The 15646-nt window shown below is 43.4% G+C and overlaps 2 protein-coding genes across 3 annotated transcripts; both read left to right on the forward strand.

Annotated features, from left to right (window-relative positions):
* Nucleotides 1–445: 445 nt before the first annotated feature.
* Nucleotides 446–8456, forward strand: LOC149371734 (uncharacterized). 2 transcript variants are annotated; one of them, XM_089566019.1, is made up of 3 exons: nt 446–644; nt 2237–2342; nt 5306–8456. In XM_089566019.1, exons 1-3 carry the CDS (start codon nt 452–454, stop codon nt 5655–5657), a joined length of 651 nt encoding a protein of 216 aa, XP_089422145.1. In that variant the 5' UTR covers nt 446–451; the 3' UTR covers nt 5658–8456. The 2 variants fall into 2 exon arrangements, with proteins under 2 accessions (XP_089422145.1, XP_089422146.1); XM_089566020.1 differs by having other exon boundaries at nt 503–664.
* A 138-nt stretch (nt 8457–8594) lies between these two features.
* MED18 (mediator complex subunit 18) lies at nt 8595–15603 on the forward strand. The gene is made up of 7 exons (XM_089566021.1): nt 8595–9067; nt 9507–9573; nt 9812–9934; nt 11821–11899; nt 13736–13822; nt 14145–14191; nt 15469–15603. The coding sequence occupies exons 1-7, from the start codon at nt 8890–8892 to the stop codon at nt 15515–15517; spliced, it is 630 nt and encodes a 209-aa protein (XP_089422147.1). The 5' UTR covers nt 8595–8889; the 3' UTR covers nt 15518–15603.
* Nucleotides 15604–15646: the final 43 nt, after the last annotated feature.

A 15646-nucleotide genomic window follows, 5' to 3' on the forward strand; every position in this document is an offset into this window, starting at 1 on the left:
TATTATGCGCTGCCTGTGGCAGAGCGCGATACGTGTGGAACTGAAATGGAGACCATAGAGCACCTGGTCTTGAGGTGCGCAGAACTTCATTCAGCCCTCCCCATAGAGTTTCTTAGTAAGAAACTCTATGGCAGGGCGCTGGGATTTGCTGGGGAGGTCGAGCGAGTGGATGAGAAAGCGTTGCGTTGACAAAGGAATAAGTGGTGGAGAAAATCAAGGAAGGGGCGAATTTGGAGAGAAAAAGATAGTAAAATCAGACATTCCAAAAACGAAATAGGAAAAAAAAATAGCAAGAAGAAATCATAGGCTAGGTGACGCAAGCTGCCGACCGATACAAAGGGTAACGCCGCCATTATCATCCATCCACATATCCATCATGGAGGAAAAAAAACTCCTTTTTTTTTTTCCTCCATGTTATCCATCCACCTGAGCCACCTGCGTTCTCGTGCAAATGCGTTCTCGTGCAGCGCCTACCTTTGCAGCGCTGCAGGAGTTCGCTGTTCGTTTTGTTGCGGGTTGTAGTACCGTTGTGCTTATCGTGTTTTCAGTGCGCTGGGCGTCGTTTGTGAAACTCTTCGGCTTTCATCAGTCGGCGTACAACGACTGCGGCTTCCTAAGGACTCCACAGAACAGTCCGCAGTGCAGTTTTGTTGGTTTTAACTCTGTGTGTGTCTGTGGATGCGCCGAACACTTTCGTGAATGACTGCTGCGATGGTTTCACTCCTTGTTCGCATGTTTCCTCGTGTCCATAGAATTGCAGCTTTTAGCGCCAGTTTTGGATTATTTTCGTCGCATCAAACGGACACTTAACTAATGTCACTGCATAAGATTTCAGCTAATCAGTAAATTTTGCTTCTTGGTGCTGCTTGAAACCGAAAGTTCGATTTACGAATGCTTGAATGCAAGATGATTTTCGCCTACACTGCATGATAGTTTGTAAGGAGCAGCCGTGCTATGCAAACATTGTGAATTTGATTGGGGGTGCAAAAAAGAAATCGACCGTGCTAGTTTGCTAACGTGATACTTGGCTAACCACTGGCATATCTTATGCTTGCAGGAAGCAGGAGAGAAATTACTTACTGGTAGCATGTCAGTTAAGTTTCAGTTGCATGTTTCTTTTTTGTCAATACTACGGCTTGAGCTGTTTCTAGCTTAGTTTTTCATGGTTCAGTGCACAAATGCAGCCAAATTGCTAAAACTGTTGTGAAATACGTGCGTTGTGCAGACACAGAGTTATAATTTTTTAGCATTACTTTTATATCATTCATGTTTGAAACAGCGCAAAGGACAGGGCACAAGGAAAGAAGTGCCACGAGCCTGACTATCAGCTGGTTTTATTCCAAGAAGCTCCAGAACATATACAGGCCTGACAAGATAAGAATAACAAGTTCCAAAATTTGCACAATGCAGCATGACAGACGGAATGGCACGTGCCCAGCCCGGCTGCTAAGAGGATCTCAAAGGGGAAGCCGCAAAAAACAACAAAACAAATGTAAACAAGCTACAACAAAAAATTCATAACAGTGTATACGACAGCTAAAATCTGGTGGCAGGGTGCGCGTCAGAAATCTGATGATCTAGAAATGCAATTTTCTTGGGAAACAGGGTGACAGATATTGTGTTCTGCTTTGCACTCTTTCAAACATGAACATAAGCCAACAAGCCCAATTCACAACACTTGTGCAGTTTATATATTGTGCAGCCAATGTATGCAATTCTCGCTGTTCTTTTTTTTTCCTGTTTTGTGTTCCACCACAAGAAAAGCTGTGTATTGTGTGCAATCTGTTTGCGTGCTCTCAAGCTTGCCGCAATTTTTGTTCATGCAGCTGTTTAAAAATGTGTGGTCCTGCTATGCACTACTCCTTCCTCTGTAACACACTAGTACTGCCACCCTGTAGCGGTAGTAGTTTGTGACAGAGGTACTTTTCTGTAGGCGTGATTATGGCACATAATATTGTAATTTCAGTGTTGGTGTATTCCATATTCAGCTATCTGCCTTCAGTCTCTACCCTTTGCTTGAATGCAATACTTAGGAATTGCACATAGGAAATCAGAATGCTGTGTAATATCCGGTGATATTTGTTAGAACCGATGATAAAAGGATGTGCCATTGAAAAACATTTGTCTCCACGTGGGACCTTATATCATCGCTGCAAGGGCTGCTTCAAAAGTGCATACATGATTGTTGGTACTTATGTATCAGTGCAACCTGACCTTTTGCCATCTTTTCGTGCAGGAATGAAGGTCTCCAGCTGGCCATGCCACTACTGTGACTTTGTGTGTGCTTCCAAGAATCACCTAATCGTACACGAAGCATGCCATTTTGGTGAACACCGAGACAGGTAACAAGAGGCACTTTGACAACAGTTCCTTTCGTACTACCAACTCGTAGCATTGCTGGAAAGCAGTTTCAAGACTTTTCTAAGCTGAATTAATTCCTGCTGCTTTCTGCAGTGTACCTGTCATGCGTTACGTCAGGAACCAAATCAGATTAAATCAAATAACGGTTGTTTAATTTAATTTATGGAAATTACAACAATTATAAACAGCATGAGACCCTATTATCCTTGATTAGAGAGCGTAATCGTTACGCTAAGCACAGTTAACCTGCAGTTCTCTGAATGTCCGTGCAGCTTTTGGCCTGATTAATAGCCAGAACCTCATACGTGTTAACAAAAATTTGCTGTAATGAATTTAAATGTTATGCCTGAAATTGCAATACTACTATTAGTGGGCACCACCGACAGCACGCTTAACGCAAATGCTCGAGTGCGCGTCCCGCACTAACATTAGAGCTGCTGAGCGCTGGGCAGTGGGTCCAAGACCGTGCTGCATGGTGTGTTTGCCGCGGTTGGAGACAGCTGGTGCCCTGCTCCCTCCCTAACATTGTCTCAGACCCAGCGGCCGACGCCCAGCAGCACTAGTGTGAGTGGAAGACATGCACCGAAGCGTTCGTGTTAAGCACACTGGCGGCGTGACAGTGGCTTTTCATTATTATCCAAGTTTGTTTCCTTTATTCCTGGCTTCAGGTAATTTGAACTAGTTTTGCAAGACCTAACACGAAATTTTTGGAAGTAGACACTGCTGAACTTCATTTAAAAGTATATTTGATCACACCTTGGCCATTATACCCGTTAATACTTTCTGCTTTCATCCGTAAAAAAATGTTTGGCTTAGATAAGAAAAGCATATCGGTAGACTAGACACAGTTAAGTCTGGCTGAGCGACCACCTACAACTAGCATTGTTTTATTCTGTAGTTAGTTTGGTAAAAATATATATTGACCTTGACCATTGAGAAGCATATTGGTCATCAACAAGGATCTGTGAAATGTAGAAAGCTGGTGGGCATCTAATGACTTACTGCGGCACAATCACTCAGGCTCACTCACAACAGTTTGGCCAACGTATGGGCTCACCCAAAGTCGCACTCATGTTGCCCGGGCTCACTCGAACTCATAAGTCATCTGAGGTCAACCACTCATAACGATTCACAACTCATTACTCGTTGCTCATCTAACTCGCTTACTGGCTGCGACATGTTAACTAGCGTGAATAAAACAGCGGACAGAGACAGCGCTGATGTCTAGCATGTGTCCCGTCTGCTCTCTGTCTCTGTCCGCTGTTTTATTCCCACTAGTTAACATGTCGTAGCCAATGTCCAAGCACTAACTAGCCCAACTTTCTTGTTTGATCTAACTCGCTCATTTCGATCCATGACTCATTTGGGCTCACTCACTCATCTCTGCTCACATGAGCATAGGAATGCGCTGTGCAATATATATTGACCTTGACCATTGAGAAGCATATTGGTCATCAACAAGGATCTGTGAAGTGTAGAAAGCTGGTGGGCATCTAATGACTTACTGCAGCACAATCACTCAGGCTCACTCAGAACAGTTTGGCCAACCTATGGGCTCGCCCAAAGTCGCACTCATGGTGCCCGGGCTCACTCGAACTCGTGAGTCAACCACTCATAACGATTCACAACTCATTACGACTCGTTGCTCATCTAACTCGCTCACTGGCTGCGACATGTTAAGTAGTGTGAATAAAACAGCGGACAGAGACAGAGAGCAGATGGGACACACGCTAGACATCAACTCTGTCTCTGTCCCCTGTTTTATTCGTGCTAGTTAACATGTCGTAGCCAATGTCCCAGCACCAACTAGCCCAACTTTCTTGTTTGATCTAACTTGCTCATTTCGATCCATGACTCATTTGGGCTCACTCACTCATCTCTGCTCACATGAGCATAGGAATGCGCTGTGCAATATTGGCTCAAGGTGTGTAAAAGGCATGCAGCAAGAAACCCCCTCCTCCTGCGCAGAGACATGATGAAACTCTGTCAAATCTTCCGGCACATTCTCAAATGGCTCATTACTGCAATTGCATAAACTAGAGGGACAAAATGCTGTCTTCGTTTCGATGGGATTCTCTTCTTTGGTTCCCCACAGGCATCGAGAAGCCACCTAGCCCTCAAGCATCCTTGGTCGTGGCAGAAAATCTTTCCTCCCATCCGCTGTCGGCAAACGAGGCAAAAAAAAAAAAAAAAGAACTGAAAGCATGCACCATTGTCGCAAAAACGCAGATAATGATCTGAATATGAGTCTGGGCTCATTCACTACTCGGATCATGATCTGAATGTGAGCTTGAGTGAGCCGAGTGAGTCCACTGACCTACATCTATGAAGAACATATAGTACAGGATAAAAGTTTGATAAAACTTCAGGGGGCTGGCATGGCAAGTGGCTCCACGCACGCTTGTCATTTTTGGCATCAAAATGCAGTGAAGAGCCGGCATACACCAACTTCAGTTTGTTCTTGGTGTCTCTTTAAAGGATTATGGATGATTGAGCTTAATCTGGAGCACTTTTTTGTGGCATGTCTCACAGCCCATAGTGCATCTCTTCAAAGGTTCGTTAATTATCTCGTCTGCTCTCAGTGAACAGAAAAAACATTTTCTCATGTCTCCTCTCATATATAGCCGTCAGGTGAATTAGCAGTGAATAAATGAAATGAATGGTAGTTTGATGCAACAGTTGCATTAGTACATGTGGTGAAGCGTGCTGTAGGTAATCATAGTTGTGCTCTTATGTCATGATCACTGCAGTGTTATGTGCTGTCCTTGCTATTCCCTTAAAGCACTAAAAGCGCAGGCATTTAACGAGTGTTGTATGATGTCTATCAGGCCCCTTCTGTGTTTTTGCAGTTACCTAGAAATCGTGAAATGTTGAAACAAAAGGAATGAAATGAGGTTTCTTACAGAATCAAGGGTGATTTGGTTCCTTCCTCTCCCTCGTACAGGGAGAACGGGCAGCGCCCTTGGCGCCAGAGGCGGGCGATCTATCATTCGAACCCAGAGCGCCCGTACCAATGCACCGTGTGTGGCCAGGCCTTCAGCCAGAAGATGAACCTGGCGAGGCACATGCAGCGTCACACAGGCGAGAAGCCGTACCAGTGCCAGTTTTGCCCGATGCGTTTCAACCAGAAGTGCAACCTCGAACGACACGTGCGCTGCCACACGGGCGAGCGGCCCTTCCACTGCACTTTCTGCGCCAAGCGCTTCAACTCCAAGTCCAACTTGAGCCGCCATGAGGCCTGCCACTTGGTGCATGCCTCGCCTGAGATGGCTGCCCTCACCAACTTCAGTGTCTGAAACCTTTTGGCAATGCGTATCAAGGCATTGCTCCATTTATGAAGTGGGGCACAGCACCACTGTTATTTGCAGCGAGTCGAATAGTTCTGTGCTGCCATGCCACACAGCGTGATGCACTAAAAACTGTTGTAAGTGATTATAACACTTGTGCAACACAAAGCGAGTGCCGAACAGTATCGACTCATGAGCTTTGCTGTGCATGCACATTCCTCACCATCGCATAGCAAGGCAATACAGAGCTACTGGTTCACTGTGGTTATGACAGCTGGAAGCAGTTTCACGCCCAAGTTAGTCTCTGCAAAAATTTTTCAACTATTGCATTTTTTTTTTCTCGTGTCACAGGCCTGTGAACGAATATGCCTACCTCCAATTTATGTTCGCATGAGTTGCAAGCATTCTTTTGTTTTCTTCTGGATATTTTTTCTTGATATCACTGAAGGCTGCTTTATCAACTGTCCTGGTCTGTAGGTCACAACCAGCCATAACGCCGCTCAGAACACAAGAGGGTTAGAATATTGCAGGATTCATGTTGAGCTATGAACATTGCGTTCAGCAGCCATATTCCACCCAAATCTTGGCAGCATAGAGAGAGGGAATGTGGTGCTCTAAGACACTATTCCAAGTATGTCGGCACTCAGTGCATTCACTGTGCCCTGACATAGCCTGTACAGTCATGGATAAAAATTTGCGGGATGCAGATTTGCGGAAAAAAATTTATTGCAGTACGGTTAAGCATAGCAGGTCAATAAAATGTATAGATGCGTGAGGATATATGCCCGCTCCGTCTGCTATAAGAATACCATCTGACTGGCTAGCAAGGCAATGCAGAATTAAATTTTCTCTGAGTCCACATCTTGCAAACTTTTATCCAGGACCGTACATGTTGTATGCTGCTGTTGCTCATGTAGGCTTGTGCGGCAAGCGTGAATGAGATCGTGCATGGCAGTGATACAGCTCTAACATTGTAAACACGGGTAGCATGCTTCAACACAGGCCGACCTTGATGTTTATCAAAGGTCACTAAAACTGGGAGATGCACTAGAATCAACATAGCCACTAGCATATAAGTTTGCTGTCATCACCTGCACTTGTTGCTCTCCTCTTCCCTATTCTCTGCCATTTTTTTTTGTTTACTTGTAAGATGAGTCTAGTCATAGTTTAAGCTGCAGCAACATGCACTCTCTCATGTAACGACTGTTGCAGAAGTCCACCATGCTGTTCATCCAGATACCGTGATCGACTAAGCTTTTGCAATAGATGGTACGTTGCTGTAAACGTGGGAAAATGCTTGTCTTTGGAAGTATATAGCCCCGTGTGACCACTCTTTCGTTTTGTCTATACACACTGTACTGTGCAATACTGCTTAGTTTGCAATATTGCAATAAGACAGATAGATGATAATGCAAAGAGCAGATAATTTGTGACCGAAGTCAGTGTGAGCAAAGCAAAACTGTTAAACTTGTTGCTTAGCTAAGGATTTTATGTTGGACTGACATGTAAACTGTTGGTAAGCTTGCTTCTGTAGCTACCTGTAGATAAGAACTGGTATGTCAGTCTGTAATTTGGTTAAATTGGTTTTCATCCAGGTGAAGTTCTTGTGGCACTCTTGTCTATGCAGAGTAGCCCTTTCATTTGGAAGTTTAAAAATATGAGTGTACGGTCGTCGGAGATGATACCGTGGCAATGACTTACAGTAAATGTTTTCTTAGATCATCTTGGAGCTTTGGCTGAACATGTACCCTATAGTATATTTATTTAAGCAAAGTTTTTAAGAGTTCGTAAATGGTTAGCACTTCATTTGAGAGCATTTGCTACAACTTGTTGCCAATACCATCAGCACCAAAAAGTACAGTGGGAAATTCCTGTTAAAAGGTATGAGCTTGGTTTAGAACGGTATTTATCATTGTACATCGCTTTTCACTAAAGCGCATGAATGTTGATCATGACTGTCAGGTCATTAGCCAACTCTCTGAAAATGTTAACAGGAACTAAGAAACTGGGCGCAGAGCTCAAATGGGCACTGTGTCACATTATTCTCTGAGCATGATGGATTGAGCATCAATTAAGGTGCCCTTATTACCTTAAGGGTATCCTTATATTGTTCACTCATACTTGTGTACAGTTTGTGTTTACAATACTGCATGCTAGCTGGCCACATCCGACAATGTAGCCATGCTTTGCTGGCAGCTTGCTTTCAGCAGTTCATATTTTTTTTTTAATTGTTCTCTGAAAATTGCTTGTGTTGTTTGTAAATGATGCAAGAAGAGTTTATTTCTGCACATGTGATAGGCAATTAAGGTTGTGCCTTGAACAAGCAGTAGACCTGTTGCTATGCACCAGTTGGTGCTCGTCATATTTAGTTTGAGGTTGTTTTCAGTTTTGCTGCTTACAACATTGTTGACATTACAGAAATCTTTTCAAGCAATGTGCAAAGCTTTGAGAGTTTATTCTGCATTTCTCTTTACATGTTTGTTGTGTTTAGAATGTTTTCCTTTGTTTTTGGTTATTTGCATTGCATTTTTTGTCCAGATTTGATCACTGCTGTTTGTGATTTGGTGCCAATCGTTACACATAGTGGTACTGGCCATCTGTTGCTACTGACGTCATTTTCATCTTCGTCATGGTATTCATAAGAGAACGCACATGTTATTAATAAAGAAAAAGAAAAGGTGCTGCAATACTGTAGTTTGAACTTCGTTATTTTGTGAGTAGAAAGAAAAATAATGTTAATATATTTGTAATATATTTTTCACTGTGCGGGTATCTGGAAATGAAGAGAAATAAAAGTGTGATGCTAAATATATTTTGTGTTCTTATCGACTAAAAACTTTGGTCTGCCACACTCAGTTACCATTCGCCTGCCTGATAGCCCACATCACTGCTTACGATTTTAAAATTCGCGCCGTTAAACAGGCGTTGCTTACCTGTTTGCGAACTGTAGGTAAGCTTCCAGACTTGCTGCATATGTTTACCACAGAGCGGTTGCATATTTCAAACTTTCTGGCGTACGTTTAACGTCTCTCTTCAGTTTTGTGAATTATGTTTTTTAATCCAATCTAATCCAATCCGCGCTAAAAGCCAGCCAGTGACCGGCAAACATGGCGCAAAGTTTGTTGACAGTCTTCGCAGTTGATAGAGTTGTTCCGTGTTTGTAACGAAGTCGCCACTCGCAGAAAGCGCGTTTCGCGTCCCATTTCACTCATTCAACTTTTGGCTCAGCCCGTCGCCAAGAATGGAGACCACACCGCCCACGGTTCGCCGCGGTCTCGTGCCCGTGATGGAGTATCTGCTGCAGGGCAGCATCATGGACGCTGCTTGCGAAGTGCTTCTTCACCGGCTGCGAGGTCTCTGCGACAACTCTGACTCTCCAATCGAGTCCTTCCACGACTACGAAATGGTCTTTCAGATAAGTGGGTGCTGTTTCGGATCTGCGCGATTTTGAAGCTGTCGTTTGGACTGATAGCAACGTCCTGTTATGTGGTAGGCGACGATGAGAGAGAGTGACGAAAGGGCACTGCGGAAATTTGTATTGACGCACTGGGCATGCTGTCATTCTAGATATGTTGTTACGCATGTTGCTGTAGTAAATCGTACGATTGTGCCTTCTTAGAAAAAAAAAAAATAGAGAGATGCAAAGCTTTCAAACATGCGCAAATTGTTTTGAGGTGGTGCGTTTCGTACATCTGTAACGTTTTCTGTTTTCTTCACCATGCAAATACAAAAATATGCATGCAAGAAATGTGCTGCTTAGAGCAGCACATTGCTCGGTGAAATGAACTTTTGTTGAGGAACATTTTCTCGTCCAATTTGTTGTTGTCGAGCAACGGGAAACCTTATGGGTTTGTGCAGGAGGGCCCACGGGAACACCACTCACTGTGAGAGCAAGGCAGTCGCTTGACAGCCCACAGATGCCGTGGTAAGCATGTTATACTAAGGCACCTCGCTGGAATTTTTTAGCTTAAGTTGCGAGTTCTAGAAAAGGTGGACAGTGGCTTTCTTCAGAGATGAAAACTCTTGGCTTACTCAGTGTGCTGTTATATCAATCTGTGAAGTTAACTGGCCCGTCTAGTGCTATTCTCAGCTGTTTTTAGAAGCATGGAGTGATGACAGCAGTCATCTGCAAGAAGTTCATAGGGGCACATTGTCATTTTCAGGCACCTCCGCTACTTGGGACAGCCTGAAGTTGGGGACAAAAGCAGGCACACCGTTGTGAGAAGTTGCATTGATGTTAGTACGTCAAACAACGTTGCAAGCTTTCTTAATGAGCTGGGTTTTCGGTGAGTCGTCTGCTACATGACACTTTCCGTACTAGCATGTTTTTTTTTTTTTTTTCACTGAAACAACGTTCTGAAATAGGCCTGCTGCAAAAAATTGTTAGGGCCATGTTTTCATGTGCTCTCATGCTTGGAATTCAGGAGCACGAGGACTGTGAAACTGTTGTGATGCTTCAGTAGTGTTGGACACGTACACTTAGAAAGACATAATGCAGCTTGACAAAGTCGTTAGGAAAGCTGTAAGTTTTTTACACGAAAAATTTAGAAGGGAAGACCCCTTCGCAGTTAATGCTCTTAAATAACATTCAAACACTGGAAACACGCAAAAAGAGTACTCGATTAACATTTTTCTATAATAGCTTAACGGGAAAAAATACTCGAGCTCCCAGAATGCATTAACCCTCCTCTAGAGAAAAGGACTCTTAACGTTCATGAGTATTCACTTGCTCCCATTTTCGCCGAAACTAACAGTTTTTAAATCTTTTTCCCTTGAACAGTGCAAGGTTGGAATTTGTTACCAACATCTGTTTCATCCTCACAAAAATTCTACTGATGCATTACAATGTCTCTTTACCTGCTAAATGTATTTTTGTGTATGTTTTGTATCTGTGTGCTGCTAATATTTTATAACAACAGGAATTCACTTCTGCTTGGGCCAAGCATTGGCCTGCAGTATTTTGAAATGCTGCCGATCCCTAATAGGAAACTTCTCCACAGTTCTCCACTCTGTCATAGCCCACACGGAGCTTCTGGGCGTTAAACCCGACACATTGCGGCCACATTGTCAATGGCTGCACATGAAATTTTTTAATGCCATATCTCACTGTATAGTCACTCAGCTGCAACGAATGACCTTTAGCCTACAGTGCCAACGTCTAAATTAAAGGCTGGGAAATATTCTCTGCCTTTATTTTTTGTACAAAAGCATTTTTTTCTCCCTTTTCTCAGCCTAGGTGTAAAAACTGCGTTAAATTAAAAAAAAAAAACAGGCTAGTTGATTGCTGCAGATTGAATGTGTTTTTCCAGCTTATTCAATGACGAATACTCATCTGCTGATCTGTTGAAGTTCAACATTCATCTCATGTGTGTCCCTTACCCCGTCCTTCATCTCTTGCAATGCACTGACAAAGCGCATTCAGTAAAAACTGTCCCTTTTACCTAAACCTTTTGCTTTAATTGTGCAGTAAGGGGGCCCCAAATTGAAATGAGTAGTCCGGTATAAACAGTAATATTCAGGAGTAAGCACAAATCACATTCAACTTCAGTACCTTCTTGTAGACTTGCACTGTACATTCATAAATGTTAGTGAGCCTTGCTGCAGTTTGTCAAGGAAATGAATCAGAAAGGTGCAGATGGTCTAGCATGAATATTATTAGGCTGAGGCCACTTTCTCCCTCAAATCTGGCTGATACCTCGAAAGATGGTGGTCTTCTTGTGCCCCCAAAAGCTGAATTCTTTTTCTCTCTCTGTGCCATCAGACAGGCGTGTCAGTCCTCCCCAGGGTACTTTGTTCCATTTTACTTGTGGACCTGTTTCTCGGCTATACTTTTTAAGCAATGCAAGCACTTGTGCAAAACTTAATGGAGCAGTTCTTTAATGATTATGCAGCATGCGTACCGTTTTTGGTAGTGAATGCCGGTACTCTGAGGAAATGGACAGGGCATGTAATGTGTGCAACAGATAGCTGGTGGATCTTTAGGGTAGTGTGGTGGATTCTGAGAGAAAGTATACCTAGCAGGGGCAGCAGAATGAGATGGTCAGGCTTAGGAAGTTTGGAGGGGTAAGGTGGAGGAGGCTACTGTCTGCAGTGGACATACTTGGGCTCATGATTTCTGCTTTGCTGTCATTGATTCCTGAATATAACTGACAAACTTCACTTCTTTTTCCAGGTTAGACTTTGAATTTGTCCTGAAAGGACATATGTTTCAGAAAGGGCGTATGAAAGTCATCGTTGCCAAAGTATTTCGGGTAAGAAATGACACCAAAGTTTTAATCTGTAGGAAGTAGGTATGTTTCTTCCAATTCGTAGATGCCTCCCTCTTTTGCTTAGCTGCTAGTTTCTCGTTTACTTTGTTAGGCATGTATCCAGTATTAACCCTTTAAACCGATTTGTACACAGTTGTATACACAGCAAACTTGCAGCTTTTTCTGACAGCTTGCTGTACCTAGCAATGACTTTGTTTCAAGTGATTTTAGCATCATTCTTGCAAATAGGTTCGTTTTTTATGCCGTACAGCGAAGAGTAAACAACATGTCTGTCATTTTATGCAGACAGATTTCGGCACAAGTAATAGTGTCACTTTTAAAAAAAATCAATTTCAAGTGCGAGGCGCATCTTCGAAACAAACTGATTACATGATCCCTCAGGTTTATCTGGCAAGCCTTGGCATTTCTCTATGTTGCTATTTCCAACCACTCCGACTGTCTGTACAGAATTTTGCACATGTATGTAAAATTAACTGCTGGTATTTTGCGCTGGAATACGAACAAATTGTTGTTCTTGAGGTCCGAATATGCTATTTAGGCGGAAAAAATAATAGTTTTAAATGAAAACAAAAAGTTGTGGCTGAAAGGGTTAAGAATCATATACTTTTTGCCTTCAGCTTCAGTATTTGCCACATTGAAATTAATGGAAAGCAAGATCCTTCAGACAGTGCCGAGCTGGACGAAAGCTAATTTCATAAAATGGCCAGTACATGTTGGTTTTTCGATCGTTTTCTGATCAGGCTTCCCTCAAAGCGTGTGTCGAGAAGAAGCCAGCCGACATTTCTTTTTATCCAGAAGCACATACAGGTAGACAGGCATACGGCTGTGATTTTCGGAGCCTTAAAGGTGCACTGAAGAGAAATCTGAACTTGTCTTTTTGCCGCAGGAACTCGATCTACACGTTCCAAGCTTTCTTAGAAACGTCGATTTATTGCGCTGTGTGGCCGATTTGCTTAATTAAATCGAATTAACGTCCGGCTCCCGCCTTTTTTTTTTTTAATTCTCCCTCGTACGGTGGGCGGAGTCGACCAACGCGTGGAGCGCCTTTCACCCAGTCCCGTGGCGGCTTGCCGCTCTGCCATCGGCGGAGTAATACGTAGTAGTCCGTAGTAGCAAATAGTCCGCGCGTATTTTTATTCCTTCGGGCTTATTTTGCGGCTATATTATCTGTGAATGAAACTATTTATTCATGGAGACCTAAAAACTAAATAAAGCGAAAGCAAAGCCTCCACGGGACTGGGTGAAAGGCGCTCCACGCTTTGGTCGACTCCGCCCACCGTACGAGGGAGAATTAAAAAAAAAAGGCGGGAGCCGGACGTTAATTCGATTTAATTGGGGAAATCGGCCACACAGGGCAATAAGCCTCTGTTTCTAAGAATGCTAGGAACGTGTAGATCGAGTTCCCGCGGCAAAAAGACAAGTTCAGAATCCTCTTCAGTGCACCTTTAATACCTGTGTGCGTATGTGGCTGTGCCAGGATCGAGCAGTGAAGCAAGCTTCTTGGAACTGCCAACATGCGGCAACAGCGACCTGGCATGTGTGCTTTTTGTAGGCTTTCTGAAAAATATGAGCTGTCCCATGCCTTCATTGCGTGACTCAGTATTTGGGGCCATAGCATGAATACAGGATGGAGTGAATGTGTTAAGGTAGTCTGATAATGAGGCATCACTTGCTGCGGTGGCCTTTTGGAAGGGTTGTTGCTGCCAAGGGTATCAGGGGTCCACTTGCTGGGGATAAACCTCGTTCATGCGTTCTAAGGCAGTCTCTATTATTCTTTTCTTGCGGGCGTGCATATCCTGCCGTTCTGTCCATCCACAGCTGGTGCAGCAGGGAAACCCAGAAAGCATAGAGCCTGTCTCAAACTCTCACATCATAGAGCTGAGTGTTATTGCCCCAGCAGGACAGGTAAGAAATTGTTCTCGTAGTTGGCATGTCCTGATTTTGGCGAGGTCATGGGTGCAATAGGTCGGCGGTACGTCTCGGCTTTTAAAGGAAGCAGTACTACATGGGCCTTCCAGTGTATTACTGTCGCCTCCATTTTGTGAACAGGAAGGAATGATTTAGTTTTGAAACCAGTAATGTGTCATTACTTGCTAAGGTCCGATTACTGAAGACTTCACTCAGGATTTTGTGTAGTTTGTCCAAGGCATACTGTTATAAAAATAATAAATAAAGACTCAGTGTGCACATTGTACTAGTGTGCTTATTAACAATGTCTCTTATGCAGGAATCGTTGGGTGACGAGATGAAGGCATTTGCAGAGCAGCTGAAGCCGTATCCTTTTCACAATTTGAACTTGGTGTCATTTTTGCTACGGGCTTGTGAATGTTCTAAATTTTCTAATAGCGATTCAGGTATCCTCCTATTTGGTTCGTCGAACATATCAAATAATATATGTGCAATATAATTTGAAATGAATAGAATGCGCTGTCAACCTTTCGAATTGAATAACTAATAATAACACTAGGTTTTTCCAGTTACTGAATTTTTTTTGACGTCACATAAAAATTACTGGTCGCTTACGATACGCAGTACTGTGAAATTTGAGAGCAGCAGCTGAGGTATTTGAACCGTCGGCGATTGGAGACTGAACACTGAGTGCCAAACAGTGGCGGCTGGGGCCAAGCGATAATCCAGAACCTAACGTGTGCTCGTCTGCATTCTGAGGTACCTTATTTACTTCCGTAATTCGTGCATTTTTCTTTTCTTCTTAAAATTAAGACTTCCAAAAGGGGGTACGCAAATTATGGGGAGATTTCGTGAACAAGTCTTAAAATACTCTGCAAAGATCATTACACGCAATGTATACGGCGTATTAGCGCAAACAAGTTGACCCGTTACTGCTGCCCCTCGCTGGCAGAAAAAAAAAAAAAAAAACTCCCCTGCCATGCCCGTCCCAGATTCATGTTATGTAGTTCCCCATGTGATGGCATGACGGCACATGCACAGCTTAAAGCAATATAAATGAAACGGTTCAATCACAGTGCCAGCAGTTGAACAGCAGAGATACAAGGCGTAAAACTGCCTTTGCATGCATCCCTGTTGAGTAGCGGCAAAGAAAATGGTCCAACGTGTAGCAGTTTCGGATTCTGGCGCAACGCCCACTCCAAAGGTTATTGGAAGTTGCTCTTGCTGCTATTCGTACGGTAAAGCGCGCAGTTGACTTTTCTTAACTGGAACCAATTCACAAATGAATTTCCTAATTTTTTTTTTTTACACCACTCACCTTTCGCAGCCGCACTCGGTGACGTGGCCTCGCCGACCTTCCCAAGCCTGCCCTGCGCGCACCTGATTGCATGTTTGTGCAGCGGGGAATGCAATATGAGAGTAAAAGTAAAATGCGGTACTTGAGACTATACTGCATTTGACAGGCATGTTCTGGATTGCCTCTTTTCTTGTGGGGTGTCTGTTTAGAAATCTTTGAAATACTACACGAAGTACTGGGATTACTGCTGGGAAGAGAAATTGACCAACTTCAGGCTTGCAACAGGTGTGTGGCATTGCTTTGGGGTGCAATAATTACTGTGTATATTTCCTGACACACGTGTCAGCCTTGTGGAACTCGAGAAGATTGACCACACAAGACTGCAACATATCTAAACCTCTGCACAGTTTTGTGACCATTCTACTGTTCTCATTGCCCTGTACATAAACCACACTTCAGTGTAATAAACTATGCTGTTACAGACACTGCTGTCACCATCTAGTTTTTCTACAAGGCTAGCACAC

This window comes from Amblyomma mixtum, chromosome 1 (genome assembly GCF_055824585.1).
Source record: "Amblyomma mixtum isolate Tamu chromosome 1, ASM5582458v1, whole genome shotgun sequence".
NCBI classification, from domain to species: domain Eukaryota; kingdom Metazoa; phylum Arthropoda; class Arachnida; order Ixodida; family Ixodidae; genus Amblyomma; species Amblyomma mixtum.